This window comes from Gekko japonicus, unplaced genomic scaffold (assembly GCF_001447785.1).
Source record: "Gekko japonicus isolate JY-2015 unplaced genomic scaffold, Gekko_japonicus_V1.1 scaffold834, whole genome shotgun sequence".
Lineage (NCBI taxonomy): Eukaryota > Metazoa > Chordata > Lepidosauria > Squamata > Gekkonidae > Gekko > Gekko japonicus.
This window is the reverse complement of record NW_015165855.1, coordinates 200,753-220,279: the sequence shown is the minus strand read 5'-3', so window position 1 is coordinate 220,279 and position 19,527 is coordinate 200,753. Positions and strand designations below refer to the sequence as shown.

Sequence of the window (19,527 nt, the reverse complement as noted above, 5' to 3'; positions counted from 1 at the left end):
TTACAAGATTATGCATGGGAAAGAGCAGGTAGAGAAAGAGGTACTTTTCTCCCTTTCTCACAATACAGGAACTCGTGGGCACTCCATGAAATTGCTGAGCGGTCGGGTTAGAACGGATAAAAGGAAGTACTTCTTCATCCAAAGAGTGATTAACACATGGAATTCACTGCCACAGGAAGGGGTGGCGGCTACAAGCATGGACAGCTTCAAAAGGGAATTGGATAGGCATATGGAGCAGAGGTCCATCAGTGGCTATCAGCCACCAGGTATAGATAGGGGCTCTGGGGCAAGTGATGCTCTGTCTTCTTGGTGCTTGGGGGGGCCAACAGTGGGAGGGCTTCTACTGTCCTGGCCCCACTGGTGGACCTCCTGATGGCACCTGGTATTTTTGGCCACTGTGTGACACAGAGTGTTGGACTAGATGGGCCTTTTGCCTGATCCAACATTGGAGTCTCTCTTATGTTCTTATGTTCAGTGACAGAAGAAGTTAACAAACTTTTGGGGGAGGAGGAGGGTTTAGCCTCCCTCTGTGGAAGGGCTTTTCAGGTGGAAGAGCACTGAAGCCTACGTCTGCAGGAGATTAGTCCGGGAAAAGCTGTGCCTCTTGACCTATAACACAGTCTCCAGCCTTTCAGGAGATACCGCCGTTTATTTTCTTGGGACGGGGAGGGGGGGCCCCACCATCACCACCCCCTTTTCCTAGAGACCTATTCGGCCGCATCACTCGCAGATTTGAAAAGACCAACTGACATTCACTGTAAAGATTTTTTTAAAAAAATTACTGTATGCTGCAGGTACTGTGAAGGGGTTACCGGTATGTTTGTAATAGTTTCCATGATGGTTGAATTGTTTAGTGTTTTAATGTGGCTTGTAAACACGCTTTTGGGTGCAAAAGGGATTTTTGTAAAGCCACTGTGGCGTAGTGGTTGGAGTGTCCGTCTGGGATCTGAGAGGTCCAGGTTAGAATCCCTACTCCAAGAGGGAAAAAAGAAACAGGCAATGACCTCTACATAGAAGGCGAGCAACAATGATATGAATAACTACGTAAGACGAAATCTAAACTGGCCAAACCATTGACTTCTCAACAGGTAAGGAAACAACCGGAAATTTTACAGCATGATCTTGAGATCTATATGGCTCGAGTCTAATTCAGATTGCACTTCTTAAGAAAGTTTTATCATTTGTTCCCACTCCTAGGATATAATGCTTTTCAGACAAGAACAGTTTGTTCAGTGAATATGGCTGATTAAGCTGAGACAGGTATTGGGTTCATCGCCTGAAATTTCCAACAGATGTTTCATCCCTAAATCCTCATACCTCGGGGTCAATAACCCAAATATTTCTACATTTGTATTGAGGGGCGTGTGAAAGGAGAAAACACAGGAACTGGGAGCAATCTTTCTTACCCTGAAAGGTTAGCCTTGGGTCAGTTATTCGGAAATAAGGAGATCATCATGGTTAAATCAGCGTATAGGGGTGCTGCTACTGTTCTATCGAGATCACCCCCAAGAGGTATATTGTCAATTAAGGAATGCTACCAGGCTTGTTTGCTTTTTGTCATCAAGTCACAGTGACTTATGGCAACCCCTGTAGGGTTTTCAAGGGAAGAGACATTCAGAAGTGGTTTGCAGTTGCCTGCCTCTGTGCCATGATCCTAGTTTTCCTTGGAGGCCTCCCATCCAGATACTAGGCAGGGCCAACTCGGCTTAGCTTCTGAGATCTGACGGAATCACGCTAGCCTGTGCTATCCAGGCTAGGGCTCTATCGGTTACAGCGCTATTAAAAAGGATTCTACTTCTGAGATTAAATTTATTATTAAAAGTGCAGCTCAGGAAAAGTCTCTGTAGTATGAATGGGAATATAAAGATTTTCATATATAGGTTTTTCCTTCTTGATTGTTCATATTCATATTTCTCTGGTTTTTATAGATTTATTCTTTAAGTAATGTTTTATTAGGATGTTAGAAAGGCCTGTTATATAGAAGGCTTTCCTCTTGTAGGTCCGATATTGTTAGCAGACAACATAATAGGTACAAAGTTCATGATTCTGTAGTTCTTAGGGCAAACCTTTCAATGTCTGGGTCAGATAAGATTTTAGTCTGATATGAAGAATCCTTGCCCATTATCATTTAGGTTAGGTTAAGTAAACACTTAGTTTGATATGTTTCTTTATATCTGGCCAATCAGAGGATTATTACTCAAATTACCACTGTCTTTTGTAACCAATTATGCTGTTTGAATATTGTGTTAATCCTGTGTTAGAACTCGACTTCCGATGTTTGAGATACCACCCGTTTCATACAGCGGGTGGAAGGCATGCAGGCTGAGGAGAATATCGGTCTTCTCGCCACAGTGTCGATTCTTTGCATACTTCCATTCCTCATGATGCTGGGAAAGATTGAAGGTCAAAGAAAGACGGGGACGGCAAAGGATGAGATGGTTAGACAGTGTCATAGATGCAACGAACATGGAATTGAGCAAACTTCAGAGGACGGCGGAAGACAGGGAGGCCTGGCGTGATCTGGTCCATGTGGTCGCGGAGAGTCGGACTCGACTGTGCGACTGAACAACAACAATTCCTCATGATGAGGTTAGGTTTACAACTGAAACGGATTCTCAGTACTAGCGTAGAATTATCACCACCTTCCAATTTTCTTCTTGATGTGCTGGACATCCTTCTATACGGAACACTTCACAAACGTGCATTGTCCTCCTTCCGCAAGGGCCACGCTAATCTTCTCTGTATCATTCCAATTTTAGCATATGTGCTGCCAAAGCCAAGCCCCACCATTCTACATAAGAATTGTTTTCATTTTGACATGAATTTTTTACTTACAAGTTAAAGGAGTTGCTATGAGAAGCCCAGTGGCAACTGGTATTGCCAACCTGTGCATGGTGGAGTTAAGCATTATAGCTGTTATGTTAATGACTTTTTTTTCGTATTTTCAGATTTTCATGAGGTACCTGATTGGGCTAATTTCTGTACACTCTCGTATTAAACTTTCTTGTCAATATAGCAATACAGTATTTTTGTTTTTGGATGTTATGGTTTACGGATTTAATCTACACTGTTGGTTACAGGATACTTGAAACCTACAGGTAAAAATTCCGTTCTTCAGTCTATTAGTCACAAGTCTAAAGCAAAGATAACCTTCCATATGGGCGAATTTTACATTTGAAAAGGAATTGTACTCTTCAGAGTTTCTATGTCACTTTGGCCAATTCGCTTATCTGCAGGTTTATATCAGAGAGGGTTTCCTCGGAGGGTTGTTAGATCATTTAGAGCGGGAAGATTAATTATGGTATGGCAGTGTGTGTAGTATAGTCAGGAGATCCCAGGATTGTCTGGCAACCAGAAGCTCTAGTTCTTTTGTGGTGAGCCGAACTTACGGTGGGCTGAGAGAGCTCTGAGAGAACCGTGACTGACCCAGGGTCACCCAGCTGGTTTCAAGTGGAGGAGTGGGGAATCGAACCCAGTTCTCCAGATTAGAGTCCGCCGCTCTTAATCGCTACACCAAACTGGCTCTCAGAGACGGAAGATAATATTATGAGACGCACTCGTTTTACCAGAGAGAGAGTTTCAGGAAGGTAGTCGTGTTTGTCTGCAGTACAACAACTAGATCGGAGTTCAGTAGAGAATAACAAAATTGTTTGGGGGGTGTTGAGCTTTTGAGAATCACAGCTCTCTGCATAAGATACAATCTGACAAACCTTCCTGAAACTCACTCTCTGGTAAAATAAGTGTGTCTCATAATAGTATTTATTTATGTATTTATTTTTGGGATTTTTTGAGAATCACAGCTCCCTGCATGAGATACAATCTGACAAACAGAACTTGGACTCCTGAGAGTGTATTTACCGCCCCCCCACAATCTTCATGGTCTCTGCAGTGATACTGGGTTAGAATCTAGCTCTTTTCACGAACAGATCATCGACATAATCTGATCTTGTATTTCGGCCCTCAGAATATCGTCTGTTATCGTGTCATGTTAGAAGAATTATTCATAAGCATCAGCATACAGTGGTTGTTGATCTCCCCCATACAGGATTTCATAGAGCATCCAGTTTAACGGACAGATTGCTTTGTTGTGATGTTCCGTGTGGGCATTCAGGTCATCCTAAATGCAGGCATCTCCCTTATAAATAAAAGCCAAATGGTGGTGGCACTTCTCTAGAACATTCCGCACGCTCTAAAATCAGTTCGCTCTCTGATCTGTCATTCAGAGGGTCTCCCTATCCACTGGCTGCTTTGCCTGAGTCCTGCCTTCAACATTCTAAACATTCTGCTGTTCCTCTCCCCCCCATAGCCAGTCAGAACACAGAGGTTATTTGCATATGCAGCCTCATTGGCCTTTGCCTCGGAACACAGAGGTCGTTTGCATATGCGACTTGATTGGCTTTTGCCTCTAACATTCTAAACAGTTTGCTGTTCTGGGGTAAAATGTGTCCAATCTCCAGGTGAGGACTGGAGATCACTCAGAATTACAACTGCTTTCCAGATGGCAGAGATCAGTTCCCCTGGAGAAAATGGTGGGCTCTGTATCTTTATATACTGCTGAAGTGGCCCCCGTATGACAGCCAATGTGACGTAGCAGTCGGGGCTTCAGAGCACGGGAGAGGCTGCAGGTGTGTGGGAGGTGGAAAGCTGAAGAGTGAGGGGGAAATAAAGGCAGGCTGATAATTGGCTGGAAGAAGATAGGGTTGCCAACTCCAGGTGGGAAATTCCTGGAGATGTGAGGGATAGAGCCTAGAGAGGGTGAGGTTTCAGGAGGCGTGGGACCTCGGACAGGTACAAAGCCATAGACTCCACCCTCCAAACCAACTATTCCCTTCTGGGGAACAATCATTGCCAATCTCCAGGTGAGGGCTGGAGATCACTCAAAATTACAACTATTATTTAGGTAGCAGAGATCAGTTCCTCTGGAGAAAATGGTGGACTCAGTGTCATTATACCCTGCTGAGGTCGCTACAGCAAATTGACACTGTGTCCAAGGCCAGGGCACCCACCCAGAGCCTCTTTTCTAGTTAAGTATAACGGGCCTTTTTCCTAGTTACCGTAAGTATAAAAGTTTTTATCAGTCTGATAGATCAGAAAATATATCATTTGAAACAGTTTACAATCTGCAATTTGTAGCAGGTTGTTTATATTGTCACGTGTCCTCACGAGTTGGCCGAACTGTCAGACCTTTAAGCACCAGGATTTTAGAACGTAAAAGCAAAATTCATAGAGGTATCCTTGAGGCCTCTTTAGCTCAATGTTTTCAATGTAGTTTACATGCTATTTCAGTCAAAAAAAAATTGCCTTAGAGGATATCCCTCAAATCCACAGCTATAGAGCAGACTCTAGGATGCGAGGCATATTGGATTTATACTCTCCATATGTTATCTCCTCAAGGACTTAACAATAAATTAGGTTTGTCAGCATTCTTATAAAAAATTACAATGCTAAAGGGCTTTTTTTTTTGTACCAATGTTGATATTCGTGCTCCTTTTGTTACATCCTGGTTCCATACACAAATGTTGATATTTATCTTTTCCTTTTGCATTATTTACACCAGGAGTTAATTCAGTGATTTATTTTGTAATCGTATTGGATGCTTTTGTTATGTACACACCCATCGCTGTGCCATTTATCTCAATACACAATTTTTATGAATGTGTGTGTGTGTATTTCATCTATATAATTATTCATATTGTTTTTGCTTGCCTTCTGTTTAGAGGGACTTATCTGTTTCTTTTCTTTCCTTGGTCGGAGGACCTCTTCCCTATTTGTAGTTGTTTGAATCCCCACGGTGCCATGGAAGCTTAAGGGGTGACTCTGGGCCAGTCACACAAACTCTCCGTTTAACCTACCTCACAAGGCTGTTGTTGTAAGGCTAAACGAGAACGGGGGAGCACTAAGCTGCTTTGGGTCCCCCTTGGGGGAAAACACAAGATATGAACACAAGATATAAATATATACAAACCAAAGAGCAGTGTATGACTTGGTCATTCTACGGAGCAGTGAATGGGTGTCATTCTTTGGGGCAGGAAAGGTTAGGATGAAGAGGGAGAGGGCAGAAAGGAAGAAGAAGAAGAGGAGGAGGAGGAGGAGGAGGAGGAGATTGGATTTATACCCCGCCCTTCACTACCTAAAGGTGTCTCAGAGCGGCTTACAAACTCCTCCCCCTCCCCCTCCCCACAACAGACACCCTGTGAGGTAGGTGGGTCTGAGAGAGCTCTGACAGAAATGGCTCTTTTTCAAGAACAGCTGTGCCAGAGTTATGGCTTGCCCAAGGTCATCCAGCCAGGTGCAAGTGGAGGAGTGGGGAATCAAACCCAGTTCTCCCAGATCAGAGTCCGCGCACTTAACCACTACACCAAACTGGAAGTTCCAGGCAGGAACAGGATCCTGACGCTAGAGTGGAACTTCTTCCCCATTTAAGGAGACACAGAGATGCCCTCCTCCCACAAGCCACAGCAGCCACAAATGTGCATGGGGATTTGCGCACATTCACTGTGGAAAAAACTACATGCTGATTGGGGCAAAAAGCAGAGGGGAGATGGGGGGGCGTAGAATCATAGAGTTGGAAGGGACCTCCAGTGTCATCTAGTCCAACCCCCTGCACAATGCAGGAAATTAATACACACACACACACACACACACAGTGACCACTGTTCCATGCCCAGAAGATGACAAAAAACCTCCAGGATTTCCAGCCAAACTGGCCTGGAGAACAATTGCTTCCTGACCCCAAAGTGGCGATCAGCATTTCCCTGGGTGTGTAAGAAAGGGCCACGAGAACTAAGCACTGATGCAGCCCTTCCTGCCCTCCCTCTCACAATCTGCCTAAGTTCACAGAATCAGCATTGCTGTCAGATGGCCATCTAGCCTCTGAAAACCTCCGAAGAAGGAGAGCCCACCGCCTCCCGAGGAAGCCTGTTCCACTGAGGAACCATTCTAATTTCAAAACATTAAAAAAAACTGATCTGCTTCACCACCAGTGAAAATTTTACAGAGTCTGTGTGACTTTCTTTTTTCTGCCAGAAGGTGGCAGCCAAACCACACACTTGAGAGGATCTGGTTCTTTTCTTCTGGATCTAGAAACAGACTACCCACATGCCAAACCTTTAAACTACTGCTAAAATCACAATGATTTATCTTCTGGAGCCTTTGTATCATTAATACATCATTAATACATCAAGGTTGGTCTGTATTGTTTGCTCAAACTGGCAGTGGCTCTCTGGAATCTCATGGAAGGGGATCTATTTGTAACTGGAGATGCCGGGGACGGAATCTGGGATCTTCTGCATGCCAAGCAGGTGCTCTACCACCAAAGAGCCCTATTGGGTTATTTACTAAGCCACCTTTGGCCTAAAGCCATAGGTTTGAGTATATATAGGGGTGGTGTTTCAAGCAGAAAACAGGCAAGCAGTTGGGTAAAGGTGAAGGTTCCCTTGCTCGAAAGCCAGTTGAGTCCGACTCTAGGGTTGCGGTGCTCATCTCCGTTTCAAAGCCGAAGAGCCAGCGCTGTCCGAAGACGTTTCCGTGGTCATGTGGCCAGCATGACTAAACACCAAGGCGCATGGAATGCTGTTACCTTCCCACCGAAGTGGTACCTATTTATCTACTTGCAATTTCTTGCTTTTGAACTGCTAGGTTGGCAGGAGAAGCAGTTGGGACAGGGGGTTAAATGACGTGAAGCTCTTCTAGTGCCCACTGATTTTACATACTTCACATGAACAAAGGAAGCTTCCTTACACTGAAGCTGACTGCTGGTCCATCAAGATCTGTATCGTCTACTCAGACTGGCAGCGGCTCTCCAGGGTCTCAAGGCAGATGTCTTTCCCATCACCTCTGAACTGGTTCTTTTAAGTGGAGATGCCGGGTTCTGCGCGGCCAGGAGATGCTCTGCCACAGACCCATGACCCCTCCTCCTCCTCCTCCTATCTGGGTCTGTTCCAATGTTGCTGCATTCCCAGTACTGGACTCTTTGCAGACAATGGTAAAGTGGAGAATGGCAGACTTTCTAGAGCCCATGCGGAAATCCCTGAGAATCACATGACCCGCAGGTGCTGAGCAGAAAGTAGAGAAATGGGAATTCAGCACGGAATAACAGGAAGAGTTAAAAGGTAAAGGTAAAGGTTCCCCTTGCTCGAAAGCCAGTCAAGTCCGACTCTAGGGTTGCGGTACTCATCTTTGTAGACATTACGTCTACAATGCTGAGAGGTTTTTTAACCTCCCCTCATAAAGGTAAAGGTTCCCTTGCTTAAAGGTAAAGGTTCCCCTTGCTCGAAAGCCAGTCAAGTCCGACTCTAGGGTTGCGGTGCTCATCTTTGTAGACATTACGTCTACAATGCTGAGAGGTTTTTTAACCTCCCCTCATAAAGGTAAAGGTTCCCTTGCTCGAAAGCCAGTCGAATCCGACTCTAGGGTTGCGGTGCTCATCTCCATTTCAAAGCCGAAGAGCCAGCGCTGTCCGAAGACGTTTCTGTGGTCATGTGGCCGGCATGACTAAACACCAAGGCGCATGGAACGCTGTTACCTTCCCACCAAAGCAGTACCTATTTATCTACTTGCAATTTCTTGCTTTCGAACTGCTAGGTTGGCAGGAGCTGGAACTAGAGACGGGAGCTCACTCCGTCATGCGGCACCCTGGGTCTCGAACTGCTGAACTACTGAACTTCCACAGCCTGCAGTTCAGCATCTTAACCACTTGAGCCTCCCCTCATACCTATTCGTTAAAGTTTAAGAATGATTGTTTCTGCACATCTGGAGGAACAACACCCTCCCCATACCTGGCCACCCAGAGTACATTTTTTGATCTGCACCCTGAAACCAAGTTCAGAATTAGATCTATGATACTTCAAGCGTCATATTATGGATGTGGATCTTGACCAAGTAATGCACTTTTCAGTCATCAAAGGCTTTCTTTAATGCACAATCAATATGTTTTCACTGTCGAGAATAGCCTCCCCGTTTGTGCATCACTATGGAATGGGCTCTTCTGCAGATCCTATGATCTTGACCCTTGGTGGGGGGGACCAGGTGTAACCAGCAGGTCCTCCTCCTTCGGGGAGGGGGGGGAGGGACAGACGCTGAGCTTCCTTCTAGCACTCGTTCTCTTTGGAGTGGAGAACATCCTGTCCCCCTCTCGTCTTGATTAAGCCTGCTGTTCCTTGGCAAGAAGAGAGATCCGTCTCCTCGGGATAACAGTCTGGCATACTTGAGTCCAAGGGATTTCCTCCACTTCCTCATTTTAAAAATCTGATCTGATTCTTATGTTACCTTAATTGTTTAGAGGTTCTCTCTGCTTCTGATTGACACCACATTGTTCACTGTTTACAGCTTAAATCACGATCCTCCCAGGATCCACATGTTACCAGCTACGAGGGCTTTCCCCCTGTACTGGAGGAGACAGGAAGCTGCAGCTTAGTCCTGTCTCCAGAGCTCACTGGGAGGAACCTCTCTCATTACAGCATCCTCCTTGCCTCTGAACAGAAAGAACACTCGCAAGGAAATCTCCACTTCATTTTCTGTCCATAAATATTTTTGTACAAAAGAGACTCAACCATGTGAGCCCAGATTCAGGTCTGCGAGGACTGGGCCTAAACAATGGCACGGGACAGACCCGGGCAGCAAGTTAAGGACTCCTGTCAAGAAAACCCATCCACATGTGCTGTAGGGGCAAGAAGGGCTGCTAGCACTTTTGACTGGCCTCCGCCATTGTCCCTTTACTGGCCCTTCCCTGCCTCTGCACACTCAAATGACACTCAGAAGTCCCAGGTAGCTTAACCCCAAGTCCAGCACTCAAAATCTGCAAGAACAAAAAATGGTAAACGGGAATAGGAAGCATGCTGTGTGCCCAACACAAGTTATGAGAACTGTCCAACATTGGCGTCTCTTATGTTCTTATGGCACAGCACTACTGAGGACTGTAGCTTTAATGAACACAGGTTAGGAGTCCCACCATCTGCTACAATTATGAATGGCAATACAATACAGAATAAAGAAGCTGTCAAATAATCAAAGTACTCACCTTTAGCTGCAATCGACCGCCATTGGGGGCATCCAGTTTGATCACCAGTGAAGTGATGAAGAAGGGGGGGGAAAACACACTGGAATGAGTATCCTACATCATACATTGCAGGAACAAAGTCCCATCTACCTATCATTCCCCACCTCCAGCGTGCTTTCTAGTCTCACAGGTGGCAAAGGATCCCAGAAAGGGATTCCAAAAGAGTAGTGCATTGCCAAATGGAATGGAAGACTCTGTTCCCCACCACCCCCTCTCCATTACAAAGCAGTCCAGTCCTAGAGTCAATTCAGACTGCAGGGATTAACAGGAAAAAAAAGATGGGAAATAAAGTGCAGTAAGAATCATTCATGGCGTGCCAAACACTTCACCGCTACATGGCATTCTGATGACAATCTTTAAAAGGGTACCGCAGAACTGGAGAAAGCGTAAGAAAACACAAGGATAACGGGAGCATCTTCCTGAGGAGAAAAGGTACGCTTGCAACATTAAAAAAAAAGGTAAAGGTTCCCCTGCTCAAAAGACAGTAGAGTCAGACTCTAGGGTTGCGGTGCTCATCTCCGTTTCAAAGCCGAAGAGCCAGCGCTGTCCGAAGACGTTTCCGTGGTCATGTGGCCGGCACGACTAAACACCAAGGCGCACGGAACGCTGTTAGCTTCCCACCGAAGTGGTACCTATTTATCTACTTGCAATGTCTTGCTTTCGAACTGCTAGGTTGGCAGGAGCTGGAACTAGAGATGGGAGCTCACTCCGTCATGCGGCACACTCGGGTCTCGAACTGCTGAACTACTGACCTTCCACAGCCTGCAGCTCAGCATCTTAACCACTTGAGCCACCGCAGCAACATTTTAGCTCAGGAATAAAAGGCAACTGAAGGGAGGGGCACTTGAGGCTTATGGCCAGCCGAGGAAGGAGAGTCAAGAGAGAATTTGCTCGCCCTCCATTCCTCTCACAAGTCTAAAGCTTGGGGCTGTCCAGCACCGCTGACTTGACTGTAGGTTTCGAGACCTCCAAAATGCCTCCACACAATGCACAGCTAAATGACGCATTTAACGTGAATTATGACATGCTCCTTGCCATGCTTTCAAAATCAGATTAGAAAAGGTTTGTGGGAAAGAGGACCATCAACGGCTGTTTGCCACGAGAGCAAAACCTGAAACCTCCATGTTCAGAAGCGGCAGAGGTTCAGGTGTAAATGGGACAGATGTCTCCACTGTACCCTAACCTGAAAGTTTTCGAGATGTTTTTGGATAGCTCCTGATCGAGCAAAAAAGCTTAACTAGCTGGACCTCTGGTCTCATCCCCAAGGCAAGTCTTAGACACGTCTCCCAATAAAACACTAAAGTTTGAAGGGAAGCTGTGTCTCAAACACTCCAAAACCCACTTGAGGAAGCAGCGAGGGGGTTCTGGCTCCCCCGGCAAGTGTTTACCACAAATTGATGGACACAGGTGCCTCCTTCAAAAATTCTGGCTGTTCACCAAGAAAACATGCGAGAAACCTGCTGGCTGCATAACAGTGACTTCTGACATCGCCCCTGTGGGTGTCAGGACAAACTGCTCCCATGGGATGACTCCAGAAGGCAGCTTCCCCCACCCCACCCCGCTCCCAAGTGTAGCGCTTACATTTGCTCTGTGCGGCCGAGAAGGTGAGGGTCAACTTGGCAAAGAGTTCATCGTTCTCAAACCGGTCCTCCTTGGCCTTGACCCAGAAACAGTCCTGGGAGAGCTCCTGAGCCGTAATCTGTGGAGGGACAAGACAGAGTCACGACTTTTCATGACACACCATTTATGCTCCCATTTTTTTTAAGACACAGCAAATAAAAGTAACACCTGGTATACCTAAGCCCTGACTTAAATGGCCCAGGGTAGCTCGATCTTGTCAGATCTCAGAAGCTAAGCAGGGTCAGCTGCTCCAATGTTCCCTCTAAGCTGTGGAGTCTTGTGAGCAAAAATTCTACTTTGTGAGCTGCTGGCATTAAAACTGTGAGCGAGCGATTTGGCAACCGTATAAATTAGTTTGCTCTGGAGCTGTTCTTCCTGAGCTAAGACAAAAATGTGTGAGCCGGAGGCTAGAAAACTGTGAGCTAGCTCACACTAACTCAGCTTAGAGGGAACACTGGTCAGCTGAGCTCTGGTTAGCATTTGGATGGAAGACCGCCAGGGAAGTGCAGGATCACTGTGCAGAGTAGGGTTGCCAACTCTGGGTAGAAGAATTCCTGGAGATTGGGGTCTGAGCCTGGGGAGGGTGAATTTGGGTGGGGGGGGAGGAGCTCATCAGGGATGTGGTGTCAGAGTCCACCCCTTTGAAACTGCCATTTTCTGCAGGAGAACTGATCGCTGTAGACTGGAGATCAGTTGCTATCCCAGGAGAACTCCAGCCCCAACATGGAGGTCTGCAGCCTTAACACAGAGGCGGGCCATGGCAAACCGCCGCTGCTCCTCTCTTGCCTTGAAAAACCCTACGGGGGTTTGCCAAAAGTCAGCTATGACTCGACACCAGCAGTAGATTACAAACAACAACAGATCCTCCAACCCATGAAAATTACAAAAAAACAACAACAGATCCTCCAACCCATGAACCAAATGAGTTCTTGGAACAGGCGTCTCCCCCTCCCCCCTTTCCCATCCTGGGTGCTCCCTGAAAAGCTGTTCTTGAGGCTCAAGAGACTCTCAGGCAGTGTTCCCTCTAAGCTGAGTGAGTGTTAGCTAGCTCACCGTTTTTTAGCCTCCAGCTCACACCTTTTCATCTTCGCTCGGGAAGGAGGGCTCCAGAGCAAACTCATCTATGCGGCGGCCAAATCGCTCGCTCACAGCTTTAATGCCAGGAGCTCACAAAGTAGAATGTTTGCTCACAAGACTCCACAGCTTAGAGGGAGCATTGCTCTCAGGGGAAACTGGCAGCCGTCACCCTCTCCCCTCCTACGTGAGCTCTTCTGCAAATGGACTTCTGCCACTTCCCTCTTTTGCTGTGGCCTCCTGCACTGTGCCTGCCCTGTTCCGTTCCTGAGACACAATCAGAAGCAGCTGGGGAGTGGAGGGAGGAAGGTGCACTCCTTCCCTTCGTAGTTCATAAGACCCAACCCCAACGGTTGTCTTAAATGGAAAAGGATTTGTTGGGGCAGACACTTTTCACAGACCAGAAGTACCTACTATGGCAGTTGCACTTCCAGTTGGCAAGGACTAGTTTCCCAGTAAATTTGATTCTGCCTCCCCCACCCCCACCCCGGACATGGCACTGGTAGAAAGAGAGTATTCACTAATCACAGATATCAGGCATGAGTCACTACTCTTTTCTTGGGCATATCGGAGTTCTGCATATTTAATGCTGCCTCTCAGCAGGGCCAAAATGGCATAAAATACATTTTATTTTGCTGTACTAATGAATGCATGTACATGCATGTGTATACCTACTAAGAAGACACCTTAATGAATCTGATGACACGGATTCTAGTTCACAAAGAATTTAACTATTAAGCCGTCACAGAAGTCTTTGCTTCTTGCAGTAACAGGCTAAAAACGCTACTTCTCTGGCATCTATGTTTTTTAGGAATTACTTTCGACTTTTTGTATTGTTATGTTAAATTTTTTTTAAAAAAAATAATAATTAACTTATGACATTGTTTTTAAATTTGTTGTTACCCACCCGCAGCCTTGCTGTGCAGGGGAGGGCAGGCTAAAAGTCTAATAAAATAAATAAATATTAGGTACTTCCTATTTCTTAACAGTGTTTTTTGCTTTTCACCATTCTGGTACAGTTAATGTGATGGGGCAAACGATAAGGACGAGAGTGAATCTTCTCTACCCTCTTAAAGCCACAACATCAGGTGAAGCTTAGTCGACCTGCCTCACCACAACCACCCACCTAATGCTAGACAACAGATAAGAGAAGAGGAGGAGATTGGATTTATACCCCGCCCTTCACTACCCAAAGAAGTCTCAGAGCGGCTCACAATCTCCTCCCCCCCCCCACACCAGACACCCTGGGGGGTGAGAACTGCTTATGAGAGAACAGCTCTCAAAGGACTTGTAACTGGCCCAAGGTCACACCAGCGACTGCTATGTGAAGGAGTGGGGAATCAAACCTGGTTCTCCCAGATTAGAGTCCATGCTCTTAACCACTACACCAAACTGACACCGCACGGATAAGCTGAAGGAGGGAAATCCTTTCAAGCCTAACAACGGAGAAGAGGGAAGAGCAACCCCAAGTGGGACAGGAATATCGAGTAAGCAACTAGCAGAATGCCACCTTGGACCAATTGGTTCTTCGCAGCTGAACTTCTGGTTTATAAACCCTCTTTGGAGCCAATCCAAATGGAAGAACTGGAGCTGCAGGTGTCATAGCTCCAAAGCCAGGAGGCAAGGGAGGAGGTGGCATTCCAGGCCCACCAGGAGGAGGCGGTGGCGGTGGAGGCATTCCAGGCCCACCAGGAAGAGGCGGTGGTGGCGGTGGCATTCCAGGCCCGCCAGGAAGAGGCGGTGGTGGCGGTGGCATTCCAGGCCCGCCAGGAAGAGGCGGCGGTGGCGGTGGTGGTGGAGGCACTCCAAATGCACCAGGAAGAGGCGGAGGTGGTGGCGGAGGAGCTGGCACTCCAACTGCACCAGGAAGAGGCGGCGGTGGTGGCGGAGGAGCCGGCACTCCAACTGCACCAGGAAGAGGTGGCGGAGGTGGTGGCACTACTGCCATTCCTGGCAAAGGTGGTGGTGGTGGCACTGCAGCTGAACCGGGAAGGGGAGGGGGAGGAGGAATGGCCACCCCACTGGGTGGAGGCTGTGCCGGGACACCAGAAGAGGCCATATGCTCCATTTTCTTCCGAGCATCTTCAAGTTCCTTTTTAAGTATAGCCACCTAAACCAAAAAAAAAAGAGAGAGAGAGAGGTAGAACAAGTAAAGGTTATAGCGGGCAACCCAATCCCGCAACTAGCAAAAGAAATAACAGCCCATCTAGCATCTGACCATCTTTGGATGGTTTTGTTATTTACTTGACTCTTCTCAGCACAGACAATACTTGAGAAACTTTATATCCATTTTATTTATATTCAGGCACAACATGACTCAGCTTACTGTGAGACTATCCTTTGTCTGAACCTCCTGGCCCTGCCCGGCAGAACAGATGCTTGTTACAAACGGGTCATGGCTGTCTTTTGGATATCAGAATTTATGACTTTATGAATTCTCTCTCTGTGTGTGTGTGTATATATATATATCCTAAAAAGTGGACTCTCAAGTTTATACTAGAAATCTGGTTATCTTCTAATGTTGCATATTAGCCCTCCTAAACAATTTTGTAAAGAAGTGATATGATGGGAAACAATTCACAGTCAGATCCAAAAGTACTTTTGTTAGGGTAACACCTTTGGGTTTGATGAGTAGAACTTATTATGGGTTTGATAATTAAAGGTCAAGCCTGCATTGCCTCACACGGGAAAACAGCACTCCTCCTTTAACAGAACTAAAATAAATGGATAGGGGATTTTGCAGCAATGTCAAAGTTAGTGTATTATGGGAGACTATGGCTGAATTCACAAGGGGAAATGTTTATTGGAAAATGGGCATTATTTGTAATGATTTGGAACAACAGATTCTTTGCAACGTGGTAAAAGAGAGCCACAAGGAAGCAAGGACAGAAATTTAATTGTCTCAAAATATAGGGAAATTATAATGTAAATACTTTTTTTACTGTAGTTCATTCGGCTTTCCCTGGGGGGGGGGGAAAGCATCTTCAACCATATTTTTGGAGGAGATGCAAGATGGTGCATAGATGGCATTTGGTCTATGTCTAAAATAGGATGCATTGTACTAATGCTGGAGGAACACAGAGAAAAGCAAAATATGGAAATAATCAATGAGGTCATGAACTTTGGCACTATTAAGATGTTAGTTTCTATTGTTTTTTTAAATGTATTTGCTATAACTGTTTTAATAGTTACGTCAAGAGTTGTTTTTCCCCTCTGCTGTAGTACATGGTGAACATATTTGAAAGTGAAGAGGGGAGGACAGGTTACATGGATTGAGATCCCCAGATTAGTGAGTGTATTAAATGTCCTGGGTAAATCAGATTTTGTAAGCAAGTTCTGCTGGAATCATGCTGTGAAATGCCTGCATATTTGTACTAACTGTGTGGTGTTTGTTTTGCTTTTCTCAAATAAATGTTAAAAAATAAACTTTGGATGGAGCCACCTTTGGCACTGATTTCCACATGATCTAGTTCTGTATGTTCCAACTGCCCTTTCTGATCCTGGGGGCTGCCACTCCTCCTCCTCTTTTTTGTCAATCAACACTTTTTCTTCCTACTGCCACAGGAAGTGGTGGCGGCTACAAGCATGGAGGGCTTCAAAAGGGAAATAGATAAGCATATGGAGCAGAGGTCCATCAGTGGCCATTAGCCACAAGGTATAGATAGGGGCTCTGGGGCAAGTGATGCTCTGTCTTCTTGGTGCTTGGGTCGGTCAACAGTGGGAGGGCTTCTAATGTCCTGGCCCCACCGGTGGATCTCCTGATGGTACTTGGTATTTCTGGCCACTGTGTGACACAGAGTGGTGGACTGGATGGGCCATTGGCCTGATCCAACATTGGCGTCTCTTATGTTCTTATGTTTTTCATCCTACACAGAAACCTTCTGCTTTTTAAAGGTTTTCTCCAGATTGTCCCAATTTGCTACCACAGCTTTTCTTAGAGCGGAATATGCAATCTGATTTTTAACCTGCACCTTCTATAAATTACTCGAGACCACTCGTTCACCTTTCCCACCATTTTTCTTTTGTCTAGGATTGAGTTTTAGGGTGTGTGTTTTTAAACTCAAGCTGACGCCAAATTCCAATGGAGACTGTTAATCCTGGGGAGTTGATGTTGGAGCTTTACCGTTGCGTCATCCATCTGCCATATGTCAGTCTCTCTAGGTCAGTGGTGGCGAACCTACGGCACGGGTGCCAGAGGTGGCACTCAGAGCCCTCTCTGTGGGCACGCGTGCCATCTCCCCAGCCAGGCCCAGACCATCATTAAAGTGTCGAATTCTCTGCCAAATAATTTTAAGTAAATGAAAGCATTTGGGATTGCTTTCCTTACTTTGTTTGGATCATCTTAATGTATGAGTTGTTTTTTCTCAAGTAAAACCTCAGTATTCAGGTTAAATTGCCGTGTTGGCACTTTGCGATAAATAAGTGGGTTCTGGGTCGCAGTTTGAGCACTCGGTCTCTAAAAGGTTCGCCATCACTGCTCTAGGTCTTCCCCATCTAGTTCCTGCTCGTTGCAATGCACCTCGAATACAGCACTCGTTATGAGTGGGTCCAGCAGGCTACAAAATCCCACCCCACACTGCTCCTTCCTTCTGCCTGCTACAAACAAGCTATCCTCTCTTTCTTCCCCTAATCTGGCATTCCCTTAGTTTTACCAGTGAGTTTGTCCATTTGATCATATTGTAATTCAGTTTCCACAACTGAATTACGCTTGTCCACTATCACTCGATTGCTATCCGTCATCTCACTCCCCAGTCCTTTGCTTAACAGCAACATTTTTTCCTCCACCTGAGAAATTTGTGGTGCTTAAATACAGAAATCACTGGTAAAGAGATCTTTGACACAGCCAGTCTCTTTAATATTCCACATTTTCTCAATACACAGATCTAGGGAACCCAGGAGTACTGCAGATCAGCTCCTTAAAATCTCCTGTGGACAAAAACTTGGGCCAAAACAGGCTCAGATTGAGTTTATACGACCTCCCATCCTCATCCCACAGCCCAGCACAATTATGACCTCATCATTCAGCGCTGAAGAAGCACTTTCCAGACTTTGCTTCTCCGACACGATCTGCTGTTTCTCTGTTTCCAGCACTTCCTTCTCTTGAAGCACATCTTGGATTTTTTGCTCAAAGTCACTCTCCTTCTTCTTTATTTCGACCTGCAGCTCATGCCGGGCAGTCAACTCAGACTCCAGCTGAGGGGGAAAGAAATATTATACGACAGTTGTTACGATATACTCCATGCTGGGTAGGCCTCAGGCTCGAGTCCTGTGTTCAGTTTCAGGCTCTAAACAAACAGGCAATACTGATGAAGGATAGGGAAGCAGAGCTTGCTATTGTTAAATACAAAGACAGCTTTCATAAGCAGAAAGGGGTCTATAACCACAGGGGACCAAAAGGGCAAAAGCTGATGGAGGAAAACTTCTGATGAGAGCAAAGGAAATTAACAAATTAGGTGATGGCCTGTCAAGTTACATCCTAATATTAACAAACCTTTAATGTTAGCACAGAGGAAAAGACCCTGCCCCTTCCTCCCCGCCACCATTTTGGATGGCCAGTGCCCTCTGTTCATCCTCTCACTAGCAGGAGGAGAGAACAAAAGGGGAAAAGAAATTGCCCCAATCCAGCCTGTGAACCACAAAGCGGCAGCAATTTCGCCCACTGGGGAAGAGGAGGAGACCTGGTGTTTCCATTCACAGGGAAAGCATCTGATAATCCCAGGAAATTGCTCTGGGTCAGGCCAAGATGGCGGCAGCTTTCATGGGTCACAGGAAGTCCTCCCTAGCCCCTCCATCTGCTAGGGATTATCTGGGAGCTTTTGCATGTAAAGTGTATGCTCCGTCCTAGAGCTATGGTTTTCATGATGGAGATGAGGTGTTTCATGAGGCAAGGCGGTTGTCCCCTCAGAGAACACGAATCACTTCTATCTTCGTTTGGAAACCAGTCTGACTCCCAAGAAAGACAATGTGTGGAAGGATTCCTGGTTCACATTCAGTTCAACTAAAGCACACTTTCCACATTCATAAGGAAGGGTCCAGGGATAATTTATGGAGAGGAATCACACCTTCCTTGCCTCCCTCAGCCCAGCAGCCCTCACATTCTCTTTTGTTCTCTGTAGGTATTGCAGCCTCAACACGAAAGAATGAAATGCATCTTTTAGGACACTGCGACCTTCACTAATGATTTGTTTCCAAACAGTTTCTTGTCCTTTGGTCTCGCCTCTCCATCACTCCAGTACACAGCCATGTCCTCCATCAGCCCCCTTTCACCCTCTACATCGGAAAGGTCATTCTCATGCCCACCAGAGCATAAAGCCCTTTCTACAGCCAAGCATGAGGCCATCCAGGCTCAACCCCACGGCTCTTCTACATGGACAGAAATACATCCCTTGAATGACGGATCCTTGTATTACATCTAACGAGTTCATCCACAAAGTACCAATTAGGAGAAATTACATTCAGGGTGGAAGAATTTTAGCAATGCGTCTACTGAATGTTCCTCCTGGTAGGTGTTTTCCAGGCAGTAACAAATTGGTTTTTAAATTTACGTAATAAAAATGTTTTGCTTGATTTCTGAGATGATTTTGTTGGATCTTGGCTTAACGTTCTCTGGAACAAGAGCATGATATGAATGGGAAAAAATGAATACAAGCAGAGAAAGGGGGAGTTTTGAAAAATGTAATAAAATCTTTCTGTGCTGCCCGCGATTGAAAGAAAATTTGATTCAGGTCTCAAATGCATTTGGCCAAGCAGAAGCCAGAAGATAGCAGACCAGTTTG

The 19,527-nt window shown here is 45.9% G+C and overlaps 1 protein-coding gene across 1 annotated transcript in view; it reads right to left on the bottom strand.

Annotated features, from left to right (window-relative positions):
- The window catches only part of DIAPH1 (diaphanous related formin 1), a 139,692-nt gene that overhangs the window by 70,576 nt on the left and 49,589 nt on the right, over positions 1-19,527 (bottom strand). Inside the window, exons 14-17 of the mRNA XM_015411130.1 lie at positions 17,765-17,944; positions 14,262-14,861; positions 11,639-11,756; positions 10,019-10,024 (exon numbers count right to left, since the gene is read on the bottom strand). Coding sequence (XP_015266616.1) covers positions 10,019-10,024; positions 11,639-11,756; positions 14,262-14,861; positions 17,765-17,944 — 904 coding nt within the window. The remainder of the gene's footprint in view (positions 1-10,018; positions 10,025-11,638; positions 11,757-14,261; positions 14,862-17,764; positions 17,945-19,527) is intronic.